We start from the raw sequence: 22,890 nt of genomic DNA, 5'->3' as shown, positions 1-22,890 counted from the left end.
ATGCTTAGTTTCAAAAAATGTCTTCCGTGTCGGACCCAACCACGGTAGGTCCTCATATGTCACTTAACTTGATGTTTATTCCCCCTCCCCAGTTTCAATTTTGTGACGCCCTTTCTTATAAAGAAATTGGGAAATGAATTTCATGTAGTGGGAGAAGAAGGCATAAATGTAATTCACGTTCGTCACCGTTGTGAAGGAATCTGCCTCGTTAACAGCATTTCCATGGCTGACAGCAAAGTTCGATAGGTGAAAGCGGAAACAAATTTGTGGCGGATGTACTTGGTCCCTTTATTGAAGATCCTTTTATTTACAGAGAAAAGGGACACTTGAAAGGGGATGGTTGAGAAGGAGGGAAGTGAAACGAAGCCTTTCCACCTTAGCATTTCTTCTTAAATACGGCGATCGCATAACAGCCATCCCGTTTGTCATGGAATGTCAGAGACATCGGGGGAATTTTGTATTTATCATGGACGAATGCACTAACATAACGTTTTAGCTTCCTGAAGTTTGTCGCTTATCTTAGCAATTTGGATGGTCGTTGTATATACATTTGATCAAGTTTTTTTAAAGTTGTTCGTCTTCGATCGCTGTCAAAACATCAGTTAGATTTCCGTGGAATCCAGCCATTTTTAGGTGGTCATAAGGCTCAATAATGACTGACTCAGACGCTCTGCAAAGTTTTCTGCAAAGATACGATCAGCTCATGAAGGAGAAAAGCCAAAGGCCAGGGAGAGACACGTTTACGACAGAATTTCAGGTATTATTGACTGGAAACAGCTTTTTATGAATTGTTTTTGTTTGGAGTTGAAAATAGATGAAAATAAACACAACAAATTAAATAACTTTCTATCTTTCTTATTTAAAAAGATTTTAGTAGTGAAAAATAGCTTCAAAATTTTAATGTGGACTGAGGTTTTTATGGTCTACTGTATACTTATGGAAGATAAGATAATATCATCATGCAAGTTGAGACTTAACTATCTTGGACTCACTGAAAGAGTATTATGTTGATTGAAGTCTAAGCTCTGGCCATTTTTCTAAATTCCCAAGGATAATATTTGTTTTAAAAAAGGTTCTTAAAAACTGAGTGTGCAATCTAAGGTTGCTCTTTTTGTTGGCTGAAAGCAATTTTTTCCCTATTACATTTCTGTTTATTTTACATAATATCACCTCAGACCATGCCCATGAACAACGACCATGATTATGTTGCTAGTCATTTTTGCCAGATACTGTAAATACTCCAAATTAATTGCTCTGCCCCTGGAAAAAATGTTCCCTCCCCTCAATTAAGCACTTTGAATTGTTGCTTATTAAACGATTTGCAGTATATCTCTGCCCCTTTTCTTAAAAAAATATTTAAGCTCAGTAACGACAAAATAAGTATATATGATTTTCATGGCTTTGGTTTTCAATTACAGAAGGTAAAGCATTACAGGAGCATGTCTTTGACTATGAATGTTATCTGAAGCAAAACTATTTGTAATGGAATGCCACAACAGGGAATGGAACTTTTTGTCATATACCCCTTTGTGTCATATGGAAGGCTTTTAGAATGTGTGGACCAGAAAACTTCCTAGGAATCAAAAGTTGTCACTTTTTAAAGTATACCAGAAAAGCAAATATTTTAATCACCAGTTAAGAGGGCCACAGAGAGAGAAATCTTCACTGTTCTTTAATAGGGTGAAATATTGCTTTTATTGTTGTTTGGCACTGATTGGAGAGTTATGCACCCCTTCCTAAATGACTTAAGGCCATCTATGTATTGCATCTTATTATCAATAGACTGGAATTTGAATAATTGTCTCTCCAACTCTCCTAAGTCTTCTTGTTTTGTATTTTGGATTTGGTAATATTGCCAAACAGAGTGATTTATTGAGCTTTTTCTGTTGTAGCAAATCAAAAGGGACTCAGAAAAGCTGTCCGTGGATGGACAAACTGTTGCAACTGCTGGTGCAAAAGAATGCAATAGAAAGAAAAACAGATATAAAGATATCTTACCTTGTATGTGCAAAGTTCTATTTTTATTTATCACAGTTTGCTATCATAGAAACATTGACAAAGAAGGATGGGACAGAAAGAAACATTATGAATGTACCTTTACAGCAAATAGGACTTCAAGATTTCTGTCAATGAGATGATTTCTTTTACGCTCTAGATGATAGTGCATCATTGAATACTTAGTTTTTGCTTAGGTCTAGTGCAATGTACTTATTTGAAGTTTAAATAAGTTTTCAGACAATGATTGCGACACATTCATATTTGAACAACACAAGTTTTTAGTAATTTTGTTTTAACAGAATACAAGAAACTTGTTAAGCGTTTGAATCACACAGATGTTCTTTCAAGGCCAGGAACTCTCTAGGAGTGTGTGCGTGTCTTGATGTGCTTTAAGAGTATTGCAACCTGTAGTGACAATTTTCCAACCATAATATGTCTTTCATTGTATCATTGTCATTAACACCTTTCATTGTCTCTGTACCCACAATAATGTAATCAACAAAATTTTTTTAGCGTCCCCTTGTTTTATGTGTATATGCCCTGTAATGTAATTTAGTCAGTTAATTCATCAAGATGCAATGGTCACACAACATTGTCTCTTGCTGGCTCTGTATTTTCTGGATGTTAAACAAGATCTGATAAATGACAGCACATACGTCAAAGAACTTTTCAACATCAAATGTAAATAAAGGAACATCCAAATGAGTGTTCCTATAAACCTTCAAGCCAAGTGTTCCTGATTTCCAGGGAGAATTCTGGATAATTGTTAGTATATTTTAAAGTGAAGTTTATAAAAGAACACGCACATACCACCAACCTTTTTATATCAAAATGGGATGAAGTAGAGTATTAGTGAAAAGGGGAAACTATTAGTGTTTCCCATCCCTAAGCTTTTCCATCAGGCATCTTTAGAGTGTGAGTGATTTCATAATCTTGCAGAATGGTCTATGTTCATCATTTATTTCATTTCTTTGCAGTTGACCATACAAGAGTTATTTTGAAAAGAAATGGCAGTGAAGAAGGATCAGACTACATAAATGCAAGCTACATTAAGGTATCAACACAGCATTTTTCTGGCTTTTTACTTGGACAAAAGTTTTATTAAAGAAGCAAAACATTCAAGAAATTACCATTTCATCCCTCTTGTTCTATCTTAGTCACCAGATGGGAAAAAGGGATACATAGCATCACAGGGGCCAATGCCTTCAACTGTTGATGACTTTTGGTGGATGATATGGCAACACAAAATTAAGGTGATTATATTATGTAAATTTTCCAAAGATTATACGATTTTAGATTTTAGCATATTAAGTTAAAATGGTTTTTATGAATTTTAAGTCCTGATATTATGAAATATTTGAGAAACTGGTTCTGCTCCACAAGCCTGCCAATAGGGGGCATGGGGGAAAATGCCTCAGAGAACTTATTGACAGCCTTTTTATTATTTTTGAAAGCAAAGTATGAAATAGAAAGAGAACAAACTGTTTGTATACTGCTTGATTTTCTTTAATCTATTTACTAATTTGTTTAGATGTCTATTATTTGCATCAATTCAGTAGATAACTTTTGCATCATTGCAATGTCTGCATTTTGGATGTGTTAACATGACCTACTGAAAATTCTTGAGACAAAGAAGATGCAAATTTCTGTTCAGGAAGTAAAATTCTCTAAATCAATACAACAGCTTCTTGTTATTCACATCGATATGCACTCTGAAACCAAAGGTCACTCTTTCTTTCTTTCCCCAAAATCTGTCACTAGATTTTTAGCATGACTCCTCCCCCCTTCAAAATGTTTCCTTAAAATCAATAATCAATGTTTTGCTGAGAATTGTTGAATCATCTTATCTGGGCGGTATAGCAATTTGTTAAGTTTTAGCCTGGGAGATGCATTTTTAGCCTTTCTAGAGGGCTCAATTTCAAAACTTTTCTTGGGCTTTTCACCCAACCCGTGGGCCCTTCTGTGTCACTACCTTGATTCTTAGCCCCCATGTCCAATTTTGTGGCTCTGTCTCTGAGTTTGCAAAATGTTTTGTTCCTCTTTAAGAGAGTAATTATAAAGCTGTATGTAGTTACTTTTCATTGACCAGTTTTTTGTAAATCAATCTTTTCTAGGTTGTTGTAATGGCTTGTAAAGAGATAGAGCTTGGAAAGGTAGTACCATTACAATATTTCTATCATTTTAATGCTCATGGATTGCCTCTGATTTGGAAGTAACAAGGCAATTATTCTTGAGGCAATCATATTTTCAATCAAGTGACCCTATCTGTAAATTATGTTTTTATTGTGTTTGACTGTGTTTAATTCAAGGACAGTGAATGTCCTAGCTGATATTTAACTGTCACATTGATTGGTAGGATAACCAGTGTTGCGCAGAGGTCATTGACTGTGAAATTGAAAAGTCATGACGAAATGATTATAGAGAATGAGCTCTTAGTTATTTAAAGTATTTTCTTGTATATGAGACAGACATAACCACTGGTACAAATCTTGTAGCGAACATCCTTTGGGTGTCCAGGAACAGGTTTCTGCTGACTATGATTCTCACAAGCGTTCTTTGTTTATTGATAACAAATACCTAGTACTTTTTCAAACTCAGTATTTTTTACAATACTCAGAAGCTTTCTATAAATTAACAGCATAGATGCCAAAGATACTGGCCTGCTAATGGAGAGGAGCTCAGATTTGGTCCAGTAGCTGTTACCTTGGTTGGTAAATTTCAATCCTTTACCAAAGAGCCTGAACATTATAAATTGTTTTTAGAGTTTTTTCTTGCTAGAGCTGCAGTCAACCGAAATGATTCTACTTAAATGGTCCTAAAATGACATTAAATCTTCCAGAAAATGTTTTGTTTAATACGACGAAAAGAAAGGAAATAGACGATAACATTGCTTTCTTGTGAAGGCAAAGTCGAAGTTTAAGCGATTTTGGAAACTGTGGATAATGGGAGGATTCAAATCATCCTATATAATAAGGATTTAATGGTCAAGCTAAGACATCTCTGATGGCTGTATTGCTTTATATGTTGCACGTAAAATGTACTTCCTTTTGGTTAGAAGGAATAAACCACAACATGCGGAAAGATTCAAACAGGATGAGCGTAAACAGAGGATTATTTTAGTCTTGAAATTCCGTAAGGTGGTCTAGCAATATATATAGAAAATTTTATTGTTGAATTTTGCTTAAGGCCTCCATCATATTTTGCATATTAACCAGGCTGCTCCATACCTATTTTAAAGAATTATTTTTGTCATATAATTTATCGTTTATTTTAATTGAAGGTGCGGGAAGAGTTGATAGCAAACTGCCTTACCAAACGAACGCTCAAAGCTGTCTTTGGCAATGTAAGTCTTGCTCAAAGTAACTTAATTAAATGTTTTCATAAAGGTTTTTTATTAACTTTTCTCATTTTTTGCAAACGGCAATCTAAGGCAAAATTTTCTTATCGAATTTGTATCTCAACTTTTCAAATTTTTTTGGCCAGCGGTCTAGAGATTATGCAAGCATTACGAATCCAATGATTTGTTGTAACACTAATGTGTATATTTTTTAATACGATGACGGCATGCTGGCTCATGCTCTTTATGGTACATGCACTGTTACGCTGAAGAAAACATCCATTGTGAAAAGAACAATGATTCCGAATGCTTGTGGCCGACTGAGATCGATTTAATGAGGGTGGACGCGAAAATTTTTCAATCAGAAAAGTAAAATTTGTTTTTACAAAAATATCTGCTTACTTGTGTGAAAGGGGTCAAAATTGAACGAGGTTTAGCTAAATAAGCCATTCACTGTTCTGTTTTAGATTTTTCATGTCTTATATACATGGCTGTGCCTCGAAGGGAAGGGGGTACAGGCGCGGATCTAGACAGGCTGCACAGGTTTAAAAAAACCGGTCAAATTCTAAAAGCTATGTTTCTCTGTAAATCTTGAATTAGTGAAAATCTTGAATCTGTAAATCTAAATTTTCAACTGCAATAATTGCTGCATTTCTCCCCTACTGACTACAGTTCTTCTGTTAACATACCGAATTGAACCCCCACACAAGTTCTTAATCTCATAAGGACAGCACTCCCTTGTTGCAAAGATTCCGACCCAAAGTACCCAAGGAATTCAAAATCGAGGAAGTCAGTCGCCACTCAGAGTGACAGCTTAGAGTGTGCTATCCATGCGCCAATATTGAAACCGGTGGCTATTGTTTTGTGCAAACTTGTGAAAACCGGTACCAATATGTTTCCCTTATGCGAAAAAACTGGTGGCTAAAAAGCATATTCGATATCGATATCCATAGCTCGAAGGCGTGGACGCTTTGATACAAAATGATACAAAATTGAATACGGTAGCAAATAAGAATCTGAGGTCCTGTATTGTGGGAGTAGACTTTCCTTCTTGGAAAAATTCATGAAAATTAGAATCGAAGTTGCAAGATAAGGATCAAAGGCCATGATGAACCGAGTAAAATTGCGACATTTTAGATAAAGTGTGGGCAAATTAATCACATTTTACTACCGCATTAGCAACTTTTAGCAGTATTTATAGACCAATAACACACAGGGCCGTAACGGGGTAAAGCACCCGGGAACCAGTCAAAATGTTGGCTAGATCCGCGCCTGGGGTAACTAAGCCTAGTTTTGGACGGGGACATGCCATCTTGGTTGAAAATTTGGACCCGTAATGTGAATCCAAGGCACATGTTTGAAGAAATGTGACCCATAATTCCGCAAACATGATAAGACTATACCCGTATTTCCGCAAGGCAAATAGCATCTTTAAAGCGCAACAATATCATCAAACAAATTTTATATGTCCTTTGCCCCAGACTCTCAATGCTACACATATTTCATATTTTCATTTCTAACTAGACCTTCGTTTTTTATGCAAAATTTTCCTCTGTATAATTTTGCAGTATTTTCCTATAATGGTACCCCTAATTGTGCATGTTTCTTCACATGGTACCCATAATTCCGTATACATTTCAAAAGCTGCTACCGATAATTCTGCACTTTTCAGAAAAAAGTACCTCTAAATAATGGCACGTTCCCATACCTCAAAACCTATCAAGGTACCACCCCCCCCACCCCTTCCGAGGGCTGTACACATTTTGTTGCGTGAAATACCTAGATTCCTACTTTGATTTTCACGTTTATTGCGATCACCAGACCAAGTTCTATAGCATAGCCTTGAGTGAGTCTGTATAACATTGAGTGTGGAAATCTTAATAACACCTCAAAGCCGCCCTGCTCTACATACCATAACGTGAAGTGATACTCCTCACGTAATCAATCAACTACATTTACTTTGCAGGAGGAGCATCGACTGTGGCAATTGCACTACACCGCATGGCCAGACCACGGTGTACCGAAAACAACACAGAATCTCATTCATATTATCGAATTAGTAAGGGAAATCCACCCTTGGGACAGCCCCCCTGTACTGCTCCACTGCAGGTTAGTGCTTCCCAAAACAAAAATCCTTGTCAAACCACTGTAAATAGTTTTTGTTCTCAACACAATGAACCAAGCCAAAACTAGTTACCATTTAGTAATGTTCAAGTATTGAAGTGGCTTTCTTAAGGTAAGTTAGCAACGTTTCTTTCTTAAGGAATTAGTCCTCGGTTCTGCAAAAAGTTGGAAAAATTTAGTGCTGGATGTTTGAAACCTAGCAAAGCTGAAAAATAAAGATGCTCAAAATTTAAAGGAGAATTGGCCGTGCACGTGCGATCATATTCAACCCTTGGATGTGGAAGCTGTCGAAATCATCTGTCTTAAAATTTGCATGATTAAATCATACCCATTGTGTTCTGTGTGTTAGGTTTTATTCGATAGTTGATGTTGGAATTATTTTATTTATTTTATTATCGTTTTATTAGAGTATTTTTTAGTGATATGGTATATTTATAGCATTGCACACTATCCGTCACTGCGCACGCGGAGTGATATAAAACTTTTCAATTTTTGCTAATAAAGCCTTTAAAATGTTTTAGTACTGAAACTGGGAATTCGCTAAGAAAAGTTTAAGTTCTTGGTTGAGTACGAACTTTTGTCTAAGAATAGAAAGCATAAAGTAGTTTCACTTCACTTCAAAATTTCACCTACAATTTCATTTCAAACAAGCTTCATTTGTCGTAATCTGTAATTTGTCGAGTATAGGCCATTACTGGCAAAAAGATATGTTTGGAAGTTTGGGCTAGATTTTTTGGCCTTTTTTCTTCAAGTGACGCTGGTATCCATCTTTTCTAAGCTGAATATATTTTATTTCGTAAAAGATCAGTCCTTTGCTAAGTCCCCTGCTAACCCCCCAGTTTTTGCATTACTTTGCAGTGCTGGATGCGGAAGAACGGGGGTGATGGTGGCTGTTGATTATGGCCGTCGAATCATTCGAAAGTCTGTGAGTCTTTTTAGCTAAGTCTTTTAAGAAGATTTCTTCGCAAGAGTTCGTTTTATTACTTAGGAGAATTAATGCAGTCAACTGGCGTAAATGCCACGCAAATTTCTCATTTCATAGCAATAACCTGTTAATCAAAGAAGTTTATATCTAAACAATTCTTTTTAACCTCCTTGAAAGATTCAAATTCTGGCTGTAGTTGCGCCATTCTGTTTTCATTGCAATATTCTTCTTTATAATAACCAGTTTTGAATTTTTCTTAAATTCTATCGTATGCAGTATCGCAAATTTCCAGTGTCACACAGCAGAAGTAACTGTATTTTGACGACAACCAACTTCACTATCAATTTTTTTATTGTTATAATTAGCCTTCAAGTTTCAACGTGATCGACATTGTTATGACTTTGCGAAAACAAAGACCGGCGATGGTTCAATCGAAGGTTTGTTAAAACTCTTCTCTCCAATAAAAAAGCAATGGTTTTTCTAGTTCATTGTCTACGGATTTTCCCTAGAATTTGTTACATTTAGTTATTTATCTTAATACAGTTATGAAAACGTACTGCAAATTGACAAAACCACCATCTACATTCAGCTTTGTTTCAAATTGCAGATAGAAGTTCAGATTTTAGTACATTCGTCCTGTTTCTTCTACAAGTTGGTCCACCTTTCACACTAAGTTGGTCCAGTTTTCACACTAAGTTGGTCTACCTTTCATACTAAGTCAGATGGTCTCTACATGGTGTCGTAGAAAAGCATTGTTGTCTTTTCCAAATAGTAAGACTAATCCTACATGTTGGTATATAATTATTGCACTGAAAGAAATAACAAAGCATTTGTCAAAAATATTCCATGATTTACATAGCCTCAATTAGTTGACTGATGTTTTTGTTCTAGGAACAATACGAATACCTTCACGAGGTTTTCAGAGACTTGATTTTGGAACAAATGAAGAAAAAGGGAGACTTTTCTTCTTCATACGTAAACCTCGAGTTTCCAAGGAAAGATGAGGTTCGTACCGTACGACTGCACATAAGCCGTTTAATACTTTTTTGACGTCATCACTAAGGAACTCTCTTGCTTACTATCGTGCCTTTAAAGTGGGTATTAATTTTAGAATTTTAACGAAGTTGCTGACTTTATGTTAATGCTGTGTAAATTTGTCATAAATCTTCAGGTGTTTTCGGTTTTTTTAATAGTTTAACCAGACAAAATGTCGTGTTGCATTTACAGAATAACAGGTCTAATTACAAGTCAAAGAAATTATGTGTGTTCGATGAGACAAGGAGGCAGATTGCCCCAGAGCCTCAAGCTCTAGGGGGCCTCATAAAGTAATGGAATTTCATTTTAAGAATGGAATAAATCGAACGTAACAATGCTATGCTTAGAAACAGTAGAGCTTATTTAAGGGGGTGGTGGAAAAAAATTTGTCCCAGGACCCTTTTTCAGTTCTGCCCCAAGACCTCCGAACCTCTTGGCACAAACTTACACCTATTTGAAGTCGCTTATTAGAGTGTGTTTTGTTTTAAAGTAACATTAAAACCACATCTAGCCAGTACTATACCAATGTCAGCAGATATCAAAGGCTGTCGTTTCCATGGGCAGACTTCTGTATCAAATCACACAAATACCCTGGCACACAAGGCCCTGTCACATGAATACCTCTGTTTTCGTCAAGTCATCCATATAAACACAGCTATGATACTGGATTTTTTTCTTATATCCCCTTGCTCTTTTGGGAATGCGACCCAACAACAAATACAAATGCATGCATTTTCGTACGAAAACGAGACAGTTTAGACAGGGACATAGATCGTATTGGTTATGATGATGTTTGTAGCAGAGGTAAAATGCGTGAAGCCGCGAAACAGCTGTGGAGGAAGCCCGGTTGTCATGTAGGAAGGAAATGAGAAAGAAAAGAAGAAAGAAGAAGGAAAGAGAGAGAAAGGAGAGTAAAGAAAATGAAAGGGGAGATAAAGAGATGAAAGGAAGGGAAGGAAGAGTAATTTGAAAGGTTGGAGTAAATTAAAAGGGAAAGAATAGAGTTTGATGAAAAAGAATATAAAAAAGCAAACTTCTCAAAATCGGTTAACTATGAAAATTGTTAATAATCTGAATCCTTTTATGGCTGACCTGTGAAAAATTAGATTTGTGGAAGAGTGACAATGTCAGGATCTTTTAATCACCAACTTTACAACCTTAATGTTAACAGAAATGCTGCCACTCCCAAAACATGTGCTCTGATAGATCTCCCTCTTTTTAGGAATTCCCCACATACAGGTTTCACATATTCCCTTTGTTAGTCTAATTTTTTGATGCTTATCGTTTGTTTTTTATCTGTATTATTGTATTTGATGTATTTTGTATTGGAACTTGTATGTTGTGTGAATTTTGAAATGAAGCTGAACTAAGGGAGGGTTAACAGATGTTAAAAGAAAGAAAAGGCAATATTTAAGATATGTACACTGTCTCCTTATATTGTAAATCACACTAGATGCAAATATATTATTGAGATTAGAACAGAGCTGCTAAAATAAACTGCAACACAAAAGGGAATCCGTATCAAAACCAGTTGATCGTATAATTCTAAAACAATCCAAAATTCCATTTATGGACTAGCTTGCTTACGTTAACAGTTTATAAAAAGTTCAGAAGCAAGGAAGGGTTTCGATAGGATACAAATATTTGCAGGAAAAGGTAAACTTGAATGTAAACGAACAGTTTGATAGAAGCTTGATAATTTTACTTTATTACAAGGCTACAAAAAGGCCATTAGGGTAAATCGGAAACAGAGATAGTGCTACTGGGTAAGAAACAGAGAGTTAATAAATCAGCAATTGTTTTTTCTTTCTGAAAGTCTTCTGAACAAACAAATAGAAGCCACTTAAAAAAAATTGAGACATATTTCAATAAGCTGACATAAGCATGCTGAAATAGCTTATGGTCATGAAAAATTTGAATTCAAACACAAAAATTTTACGAGGCAGCCTTAAACTATATTCAGACCTATGAAAGGTTTCATTAAGTAGTTGTACAAACCTTCTCTCCTATGTAATTTGTCTTACATTATTTTTGTTTTGTTCTTGTTAATGTATCTTTTGTTTAACTTAATAATTGTAAATTATATTTGTTATTAGTAATCTGTAACATGTAATTGCAACATTTAATGTAACTCAAATTTCAAGTAAACATGTTTAATGTAATTATGTATTTCCATGCTCCCTGTGGCATCGTCTTATAGTTAATCTGTTTTGTAAAACTTTTTGAGAATATATAAAAAAAAACTTATCAGCTCTTTGGAAATAGCTTGCTATAGATTCTGGTAAAAAAGAAGGAAGAATTTGAGTTATAATTTGTTGGAAGATAAAAATTTGTTGGAAGGTTGGAAGGAATATCTTTTACAATTGGAAGGTAAAAATTTTTCCACCACTGATTTGTACTAAATTTATTGTCTAACAGGATATTCATTTATATGAAAACGTGGATACTGCATGCAGACTTGGCGAGACCCAAGCGAGAACCGAGCCGACTGTTGATGCCAAGAGCTTTTTCCTACGAGAACGTCTTGAAGAGCCACGTAAGTTTTTACTCCTAAAGCTTGGAAATCTATGTATAACCTATGAAAATTTTGATAATCAATGTTGTTCAGAGTGTTGTATGTCGAGAAATGAGCAAAAATTAATGCAATATAATAACGACTTTGTACAAGAATGAAATATAAGTACGACGTATCGAGCACAATTCTTCATCAAGTATAAAGAATAGGAGAAATAACGGTTAAAAAGAGAATAGAAGAGTAGAGTCACAAGATTTACTATATGGAACATGGTGGGAATACGACGTAGAGAGTGGAAATACATTTTCTAGTATTTTTATAGCAATCTGGTCCAATTTAAAAAGTTCGTTAAAGAATTTAGTTTCTGGTTTGTTTGTTACAGCTATGCCCTGGTGTTAATTCAACGTTTTTCACATGAAGACTTATTTATTCGAATTATTCCATTCTAATTATCATCCATTATATTGAACTGATATTAATTTATTCATTTTTGTTTATAGGAAGACCAATGATAACTACCAATGTAATGAATCCACAAAAAGCTGTTATCAAGACTGGTATTGTCTTATTTTATTTTGCTATTGTAATTAAACCTGTTTCCATAAAAATTAATGCAGATCTAGGAATGCAGAAAGCTCTTTGTATTTATATCACAATTGTATTTATTTTCTTTTTACACATTCACTTGCACGGTACAGCCAAGAGTCCACATGAAAAGGGCACAAGCTGCTTCTAGGGTTTCGGGCCTAATTAAGTTTAATTCTTTGAAAGAAAAGCCTGGAAAAATAAGGTTTTGTAAGACTTAGATGCAGCCTCTAAAGTAAACTATTTGCAGGTAAGTACGAATTGCTGTTTTGTGCTTTTTAAATTAAAACTTAATACTTGAGCTAGAGGTTTGAATTACCTGTTTACATTCCTTTTTGTTTGTCTCTAGAACTGCGGAACAAACCGGTTCCATTACCAAATAAAAAGCCTGGGCTGACGAACCAAGGATCCACGAGTCCGAAGCCGGTATTACCAGTTCCATTGAGTCCTACCCCTGTCATTCCGGAGACGAAGCCATTTTCGAATTCAGAACATGTACCGCAAAATTACATCAATGTGGAAGTAGGTAAGTAATTGGAGCAAAGTTTGAACGCTTATTAGCTTTTGAGTAGTGTTATTCAGGAAATCATAAAAAATATGGAAACGTCTGCATTGCCCATAGACACTCTTGCAGGACTAAGCATATCACATCATATGCTGGGTGTCATATTGCTACAAACTTTTTTATGTAGCAGCGGTTTTGGGTCCTGAAGTTTTGTTATAATTGGCTTATTGATTATGCATCTTTTTGTCAGCGGTGTCTTTGAATTGGTGTGCTATATCTTGAGGTGGTGTCTTGAAATTGGTGTGCTTTATCTTGAAGTGGTACCTTTGAATTGGTGTGCTATATCTTGAAGTGGTGTCTTTGAATTGGTGTGCTATATCTCGAAGTGGTGTCTTTGAATTGGTGTGCTATATCTTGAAATGCTGTATTTAAAATTGGCATGCCATATCTTGAGATGGTGTCTTGAAATTGGTGTGCTATGTCTTGAAGTGGTGCCTTTGAATTGGTGTGCTATATCTTGAGGTGGTGTCTTGAAATTTGTGTGCTATGTCTTGTAGTGGTGTCTTTGAATTGGTGTGCTATATCTTCTAGTGGTGTCTTGAAATTGATATGCTATGTCTTGAGGTGGTGTCTTGAAATCGGTGTGCTATATCTTGAGGTGGTGCCTTTGAATTGGTGTGCTATATCTTGAGGTGGTGCCTTTGAATTGGTGTGCTATATCTTGAGGTGGTGTCTTGAAATTGGTGTGCTATATCTTGAGGTGGTGCCTTTGAATTGGTGTGCTATGTCTTGAAGTGGTGCCTTTGAATTGGTGTGCTATATCTTGAGGTGGTGTCTTGAAATTTGTGTGCTATGTCTTGTAGTGGTGTCTTTGAATTGGTGTGCTATATCTTCCAGTCTTATTTCAAACTCAGTAACATAGGATATTTGCAGGAAAAGGTAAACTTGAATGTAAACAAACAGTTTAATATAAGGTTGATAATTTTACTTTGTTACAAGGCTTTCACCAAAATTATGACTTTTACCAAAAAAATAGCAGCATACAAATTATCTTTCGTCTGCTGTGGCATTTATTTATGATAACAGGCTGTAGGATTCAAAAAAATTATCTTAATCAAGTTGAATTTTTGGTAAAGACAATGATAGAAGGTTGCATAAAAAGGGTTGTCATGAATGATTTTTGCTAAACCGTGAAATTCGACTTGGAATTAGACCGTACTTTCACTTTCCCATTATTAAGACAAAGTGAAGTATTTAACCGATGAAACAGCAGATATATGGTTGATTCGGTCAGGAAGGATTGTTATAATAGGAAGGATATACAAACAAGCATGCCTTGCTTTTGAATACAAACCTCAAATGATTTTATAAGTTTCCCGCTTAAAAATAATGCGTAAAGCACGCGTAAAAGTAATTGAGACAAACCCCTTTTCTATATTCAATTTTGAAAAATGTTCGCTCACGCCTCATCCCGTTAGTTATGTAGTCGAATGTATTTGCAATAACCTGAGGGTAAGCTATCAACGATCTTAAACTGTGGCACATATTTTTCTGTTCTAGGACCACCAAAAGTTCCAGCAAAACCCGTACACGCGGAAAGTAAGCAAAAATTGCACGTGACAAATTCAAATGAGAATTCAGACAAACGGAATGATTTCAGCCATTCAGCCCCCAGCCTTCCAGAAAAACCAGCATCGCAACCGAAATTGCCACTAAAGCCAAAGCCATGCAAAGAGAATGCGAGCCCAATTAAATCCATAAGTGCACCTCATTTTGATTACGTTGACGGGAAGAAACCTCCTTTGCCATTAAAGCAGAAAGATCTTGCTGACTTCGATTCCTTTGCACCTTCGGATAAGACCAAAAAGGGGAGTGATTCTGGTAACGAAGCGATACTGTCACTAGGAAATGAGCCTTTGTTTGGAACAACAAAGTCAAGAACACTTGGAAAAGAGGATGAGAATAGCCGCAGACTTAGACTTGATCTCTGGGACACGTTTTCTCCTGATTATGACACAAGTTCAGAAAACAAAACAAAAAGAAGTCACTCTGATTTTAATTTGTCGGAATCGACTAGAATACCCTCTCAGTTTACTGACAGAAGTGATAAAGGGAATATCTCTTTGTCAAAAGTAAAGCAAGAAATCCCCAAACAAAAACAACTTAATTCTGCGACTGTTAATGATGTTGTCCGTCATTCTGAAGGACCTGCGATGAAAAACATGTCAGCAAAAGATATTTTTACTCCGTTTGAGCCTGCCAGTACCGTGCGCGTATCACCTATTCCACCAGAGATGGCAAGAGACAAAAGGGTAGAGGTGAAACAGACAGAGTCTGAAACTCATATACCATTCACCGAAAAGAAACAACAGTTCCAAATAAGTGACGGCCTTGTTGGAAGGACGAACGCTTCAATTATGAGGAAAGGTGTAAGAAACGATGGCTTGGTGAACAGAACAAATTACTTGGTGTCTATTGAGAAATCTGTATCTACCCAGAGATCCGATCATCATAACCCGCCTTTAAACGCAACGAAGCGACCGATGCTACCCAAAACTGAATCAGCAGACTCTATAAAGCCAGTTGGGTCGAGTAATAAAAGTTTGACTCGTATGGCAAGATTTCTAAGCGATAATTCCGAATTGGAGAGAAAGGGGAATAACTCTAAAAACCCTCTTGACAACGGAAGGGACCTCGTCGATGCTGGTGAGTGTATGATATGTTCCCTAAAATGTCACAATTAATTTTCGTTTTTGCCTCTTTTTCTCCAACCTCAAATGCCTTGTAGTAATTAATTCCATCAAATTAGAGAGCAACGATTTTCACCGACCATCTATATATGTGGGCTTTGCTGAATGTCTGTGTACATGCTTTTAATAGATATGAACCTTTATTTTATGAACCTAGTCCCAATACTAAACGTCATCCATTTTACATTCTGATGCTTCTGGATGGAGAAATTACCAGCATACAAATCAAATATGATAGCCTTTTGTGTTTTCTGCAAGCGCATTCGCTCTATATATTTTAATTTTTAGGAGATGCGAACTATGCCATGATCGAAGTAAAGTCACGTGATAAAACAGATCATCTTTTGTACGAGTCAATTTGGGCGGCGCCGACACCAAAACCAACTGTACGTTGTAGAAGAACGATTACTTGTTTTCTGAATTAGTGCCTTATCCTGGTAACATTACTGAACATGTTCAGTACAATTGATAGGATGATGAAGTTCACATTTGTATCGATGTAAAATAAATATGCAACAACGTCTTATTTGCCAATTTCATGGAGAAAGCAAATTTTTGCATTCAATTTGATTAATTATCAAATGTAGTATATTCCTACAAATTATATTCATTTCAGGTTTCAAGTTTTTTATTCAAAGGAGTATATCCCTTGAATTTGAAAGGGAGGGCAAATTTGCTTTGATGTAAACAGATTATAATTCAATTTTTCTTTGAGTTTTAGAATTGTTTAAAACTGACAATACAGCATTTTTAAGGGGAGAGTTTGTAGCAGAAAATTGCCAACATGCAGACGACAACTACAAATTTTCATTTGTCAACACGCAAAACGTCACGGATTAATCTGTTATGTTGAGAACCTTAAGTAACTTTTTGCCTAAATGAATGTCTTTACATAAAAGGGGCTACAAGTCAAAGAAATGTCCACTAAAAAGGATCTTTCTATTTTAGAGGCCAAAAATAAAGGAAGATCTGCCCCCTGAATTACCCCCTCGAACACTAGATTCGCTGATTTTAGTTGGCAAGACCGCAATAGAAGAAGAAAGAAACCCTGATAATGAAATAGCAGGTAAGGCTGGAATTAAAAGTTATGTTGCAGATCAAATTGTTCCAACGCATACAGATAAAGCAGTGTTGGCTCCTTTCAATGGACGGGGGATAGTCGTAGTAACAGGAAGGTTTCACTCCTTTTCCAAGGGTCTAATCGAAAACAATTTAGAAGATATCCTGAAAAACGTGTCTTTTAGCCAATATGGTTAAAATAAATTGTAAACTTTTATGCTTAGTTGACCTTTCTTATGTCTTTTATGTTGCACTTACCACCTTTCTTGCGATTAGAAAACTTCTCGATTAGAAAATTTTGCGATTAGAAGAAATTGTTCTCACAGAAAACGGAGATACTACCCCGAAAGAAACCGAAAGCACGGCCAGTGGAGACCAGGGGTCATTCCCTTGGATGTCGGCCGGGGTTGACCGGCTCAAGAAGATCACAAATCTTAAAGGAGCGGTATGTCAATTCTATTAGTATACTTAGGCCCGTAGCGTGTATTTCCTTAGCGGCTCTTGATCTCGCGCTGATGATTTTTATCGCAATGTTAAGTACTTGATCGTTTGCACTCTTTTCTCCCTCTGGTTACAGGCATGGTAAATTCTTGAAAGTTAAATCCAGCAAACCTCCTTAAAAACGAATTTTGCGAATGTTTATTCTTTGCTATTTAGAGAACTTTGCTATCGACCGTCCTGGAAACTTTGATGACGAATGATTGTTTTTAACGAATTTAAATATTATCTTCGTTGATTTATTTGTAGTAAGTGGAATGAAACCTCAGTTGAAAAGAACTTCATGTTTTTCGCGCCAAACTCAAAATTTTTAATAAACCGTACAAGTTTTTTCTCGAAGAAGATCATATTTCGCTTCTTTCGCGAAAGTTAATTCCAAAAATTTCGCGCTTTTCTCAATTCGCAAAACTTTCTTCTTGCAAAACGCTCTTACCTTTAAAAACAGTATAATGCCGATAAATCGAACGCCCGGTAACTCGTACTTCTGATAACTCAAAATCTTGATTACTTGAAACACTCGATAATTCGAACGATTTTTGTATTCCCTTTGAACTTTCCCCAATTTGTTCTGTTCATTTCACGAAAATTCGAACATTCCCTTGAAGGTTTTGTGATCACCTTGCAAAGCATCGAATGAATAATGCAATTAACTTAGCTACCCCTCTGCTTTTGCAATTGTGATATGTTCTATAGCGCAATCGGGGATACAGAAGGAACCTGACTTTATTTTGTCCTAGAAGGCTCAGTCTATCAAGCTAATAGAACACGCCTATTCCATCCCATGAATGTCATCTCTCTCATGGTTTATGTCCGTTTCAGTACATGCTGCAAGTTGTAACAATCATTACTGGTGATATTGTATGCTATTTATATTTCGCTAGCATTGCATAACTTAAGGGACACATTTGATCCTAAAGATAATCGTCAAGACATCTTCTACATTAGGGACACTTTCAAAGAAATGTTTCTATATATAGGATAAGAAGGTGAAGAGTGAGAATTTTTCGAAGAGAAATCAACTTATTACTCTAGAACAATATGGCCAAGACAAAAAATTTAGTAAATGGTTGCTAACTTGATGGCACCAGAAAGCCCGAGGGACAATATACTTGTGTTTGCTTTATTGCTGCTAATAAATCGAGATTGGGATCTGAAATAACTTTTATTTTTCAGTTTGCTGTTGCTTTAAAAAATCCGTCAAGGCAAACTTCATCAGGGGCTAATTCTCAGTTCTACTCAGAGGGTGTCAGCGCAGGTAAAATTACTTTTTTCATTAAAAAGCATGTTATGCAATTCGTAAGATCGAATTTTTTGTTGGCTGAACTTATATATTGTGCTTAAATATTATATATTTTGTATGTTTTAAACTGTAAAAGTCTTTATTTGCTGATCCATCTGTTATTATTGTAATTTTAAACATGCAAGCGAATTGTAACTTGTAAATGACACGACTTCTCTTCAGATACAGATTTGTTGATTTGAAAATCCCCATCTCCTTCTTGATGTGTTTTGCTTGACAGCTTTTGAAATCTTTGAATTATATCGATAAAGCATTTTTTGATCTTATTCAATTCTAGAGGCTTCAGTCAGGGATCATGATATGTGTGAGTATGGTCATTGGTCGCACAAAATTTGTCCGTCATTAAATTGCATACTTGGATTTCAACTCTTGCCCCAATGATTCTTCTTTGTTTGAACTATTGTCAAATAAATATTTTTTTAATCGCTTATATTTATTCCACTAAAGTGATTCTAATAGGGGCCGTTCTGGCCTAGATACCTTGCCGTACACAAGACAACATGTTGAACAGAGAATAGGAACACCTCTTTTTTTCCTTTTCTGGGAAACTGTTTAAACAACGACCGAGTCTTACCAACTTGGTTTTTAGTTATCAACCATACTAATCTGTTCATTTTCAAGAAATGATGGCGACAGCTGTTGCTCAAGGGGGGCAATTGCCGCCAGACCCGAAAACAAACAGGGTTCCTTGGGATTTGAACTGTCACACATGATACCTGAACTCTTATAACATGGTAATTGGAAAACATATCTGTCTGGAACACTTTAACAATGCTCTAATCAGTGGCTGCGCCAAGGGGTGGTATAGGGGGTGTAATTACCCCCCACTTTTCTGAAAGTATGGTCTACATATTTCTTCTAAAAATGGATTAAAAAACGCTGGGTAGGGGTAGATCAAATTTCCTAAGGAAAGTTAACTAGGTACAAATCACTAAAACGAGGCAAAAGAGGCGTGATCCCACTGGCCGCGCCCATTACCCTCCCACTCTATAATAGCTGGCGCCGCCACTGGCTCTAATAAACATTGTTGTACTGTTAAAGTCTTGTGATCTTGAAGAATGCAGCAATCAGAGAAATTCCATACCTATTAAATCCATATTAAACGTATTTTAGTCTTACTGTTGTTGGTAGGAAGTAATCCAAGCATTGGCTCACCCCAAGCCACTTTACCCATGGAAGCAATGAGCTCATAGTCCGTTGGTATACTTTCGGGTCAAGTTATCGAATAACCAAATAATTTTTTTTCAGCATTTGGTCGTCGACTGCCTCATAGGCCCAAAGGGCCAAGACCAATGCCAAGCAAATGGCACTTTTAGTCAAGTTGCGCGTAAGACTCATGCAAGTATTAACGAATTATCCAGTATCACAAATACAGAGGGCTACCCTTGCCATGTTTAAGGAGAAATTCCACAGTTTCGGCCTGAAAACTGTGGCAAAATGTATTAAACGAGTAGTAAAGGATAGTAGTAAGTATGAATTTCAAACTTTATTTTCGAAGTCAGATGGCTCAAATCGGTGCAGAAAGTGCCTAGTCATGGTACGAAAGCAAAACATTGTGCGAAACGGTCAAGTCAGATACTAGACTAGTAAGACACCCCTCCGTTGATCCCCCTTTCCCATAATTTGTTTGTAGAATTTATCTAAAATAGTGCAAATAGTTAGTGTTCTTGAAAAATTATTGGAAAATTTTAATTAAAAGTTTCAATAAAGAAGGATAATTGGAAAAGAAACAAAGAAACACAAGGTTGATACAAAATCAGCTGGAATTGTGTTCTGTAAACTGATAGCTACTCTCCTAGAAAAACCCTGAACACTCGTAACCTCAGTGTATATAAACGGGAGCGCTCACTTTTTAAATGCATGTATTGAGCAAAGGGAATGCAATATCAGTTCGGCTAAGCGAATGTTCGAGTCGTCGGGGGGCTCGAGTTATCGGCAATTTACTGTAGGTTGTTTAAATTGTGATTCAACTTTAGTTGGTTTTGTAACTTTGCTATTTCATAATTAGTATATCGTTAAAACATTGCATTTTATCTTGCACTTTTCAACTTTGTGATATATGTGAGATAAGATAGTTGACGATTCAATATGGAGGTTAGTAATTTGTAAATTAGAATAATGAAGTATATTTTTTAGCAATAATGGGGTATAATACTCTGGAAATTTAAACTCTTTCAGTGAAGTTGTCAAACATTTTCCCGCCATTCAAATATAACAGGTAATTTTTGAAATTTTGATGACATCAAATTAATTCCTCATTTATTGTTAATTCATTAGCAAGGGACTCAACATAGACGTAGTTTATATTCCAACGTAACTGTATTTTTACAACGTAACCAATGTACAACGCATTCTCTTGTATCCTTGTTTATCATGTTTATCAGGCTTTTGTTAGCCTGTGCTCCAGACCCTTCTACTTTCAAATTAGGGGTCTGGAACACAGGGTATTATTTGTAAAAAAGTAGTATTTCAAAACAGTCATAGAATTTGAGAATCAGTTCGTGCAAATGGATAATATGCGTATCCCAAAGTCTTTCGAACCCTGATATCTTTCGAATCAACCAATATAATGATTTTTTGCAAACATGGAGAGCTGTCAACACGAGAATTTGATTCTTTCCATCATATTAGAACTGTACCAATGGCCAGGCATTTTTGTCAACTGTTGATTGAAAACCTAACTGCTGACTTAAAGCCTTTGATATATTTTAATAGGTTTCCTGTATTTTTATAGATAATTTCGTTTTACACGGTAACCAATACCCGTTCTTTTTTGCTTGGTAAAGACACACTAGAATAATTATATGCCTCTGTATTATAATAATTGTAAGTAGAATCCTCAGAAATATCCCAGCGATTCTGAGAATTTTATTTTTTTCAATCTTCATACTATTAAGGAGTTTTTGAAACTTGCATGCAGCGTTTGGACGCGTGTAGTTTTTAATAGTTTTTACATTTTGTTATAATTTTAGATTTGTATTTTGATTAGTAGATAAATACTTTTTTACGGTTAGATATTTCTCGAAAGCTGGTTTTTACAGAATTAAAAGTTATAAATTTGGTGTAATACAACCTTCTATCTTAGTAAGAGTTGTCTTAAACTATTTATCAAACATGATTTTTCACTAGCTTTTACCCATCCACTATACCAGAACTTGCTCATCCTAATTCAGGGCCATAGTGAGAGAAAAATTATTTGAGGAGGGGGGGGGGGGGGTGAAGATGGGGCTATGAGATAAAATCTCCAGAAAATGTTTCTGCAGACCACCCCTACAGAATGCCTTATTTTGCGATGCTGTCACAATGTTATCCAAAGTTGCTTGCCAAACGCATAGAATATGTCACTATACTCTTTGGATTATTTGGGAGACAAATATGTTTCCTAAGGCAACCCAGTTTTTTAGAGACAAAACTATATTGTAATCGACTTTGATCGAGGGTGATAGAGGGTTTTAGTTTGCAGTTCATCGTATTTCTTTTGAAGTATACAAAGAAATGTTAATCAATTATGTATAAGCGAAACCATAAGCAGATCAAATGTTTTTTCTTCTGGATTTCCTAGGTTTTCATTTTCCTGTTACAGAACGTCGTCACAATATGTCAAAATAGCTGTTCTTGGTGATGCAGGATTATAAGTGACTGAAATTTTGATATGACATTTTCAGTGAAAATCAATAACCATTAAATGAAACTGTAATTATAAACCAATTGCTAATCTTCCCATCGATTGAAACATTAATATTTAATGCACAATATCTTTGATTGGTCTCAAAAAGCTACGAAGCATTTATCTTCGTGTTTTAAATGATAAAAACTGTTTACTTTTTCAGAGTCATTGTCTTTGAATAGGGTAAAAAGCAAGGGCCTCACTTTCAAGACAATTAATTGGATTATACATTCGGGGGGGGGGGTGAGTAAGGAAAAGAAGAATTTTCCTCAAAAATGTGCACAAATTAAACTGGAATCTGATAAGATTGAAAATGCTTGTAGGTTGATATCAAGAAACGGTTTATTTGCAACAGCTAATACTAATTAAAAAGAAAGCTTTTAATAACAAAAGATCATTTACAGATAAGTGCTAAAAAATATTTGATTAAAAGCAAAACGAAATTTAAAGCAAAAGTTTGAAATTCATCATCTGATCTTTCCATCAAGGTCCTACCCTAACTTCTGTTTTTGGATGGTTGTGAAGATTCAATTTGTTAAATTTTCGACCAGCCAAAAAATAATTTGAAATATCATCTCCTGAGAAGCACAAA

At 35.7% G+C, this 22,890-nt stretch overlaps 1 protein-coding gene across 1 annotated transcript; it reads left to right on the top strand.

Moving 5' to 3' along the window:
* The first annotated feature begins 197 nt into the window (after positions 1-197).
* On the top strand, positions 198-21,708 carry LOC135692673 (uncharacterized). Its single transcript, XM_065210918.2, has 21 exons — positions 198-757; positions 1,893-2,001; positions 2,976-3,052; positions 3,156-3,251; positions 4,113-4,151; positions 4,637-4,705; positions 5,279-5,341; positions 7,302-7,444; positions 8,318-8,384; positions 8,750-8,821; positions 9,276-9,389; positions 11,838-11,955; positions 12,435-12,491; positions 12,869-13,045; positions 14,585-15,730; positions 16,063-16,160; positions 16,723-16,840; positions 17,160-17,278; positions 18,505-18,586; positions 18,909-18,935; positions 19,880-21,708. Exons 1-21 carry the CDS (start codon positions 653-655, stop codon positions 19,945-19,947), a joined length of 2,964 nt encoding a protein of 987 aa, XP_065066990.2. The 5' UTR covers positions 198-652; the 3' UTR covers positions 19,948-21,708.
* The last annotated feature ends 1,182 nt before the right edge of the window (positions 21,709-22,890 follow it).

The sequence above is a fragment of the Rhopilema esculentum genome, chromosome 3, assembly GCF_057945365.1.
Source record: "Rhopilema esculentum isolate cy_ngs chromosome 3, ASM5794536v1, whole genome shotgun sequence".
NCBI lineage: Eukaryota > Metazoa > Cnidaria > Scyphozoa > Rhizostomeae > Rhizostomatidae > Rhopilema > Rhopilema esculentum.
The sequence above is the reverse complement of the archived record's forward strand: the minus strand, read 5'-3'. Positions and strand labels throughout refer to the sequence as shown.

What these genes read in the sequence shown, in the direction of transcription:
- LOC135692673 (XM_065210918.2), top strand. Translation starts at nt 653, where the DNA reads ATGACTGACTCAGACGCTCTGCAAAGTTTTCTGCAAAGATACGATCAG. An exon ending in TAAATGCAAGCTACATTAAG is followed by an intron (nt 3,053 to 3,155) that starts GTATCAACACAG and finishes GTTCTATCTTAG; the next exon opens with TCACCAGATGGGAAAAAGGG. An exon ending in AAGAGATAGAGCTTGGAAAG is followed by an intron (nt 4,152 to 4,636) that starts GTAGTACCATTA and finishes ATAAATTAACAG; the next exon opens with CATAGATGCCAAAGATACTG.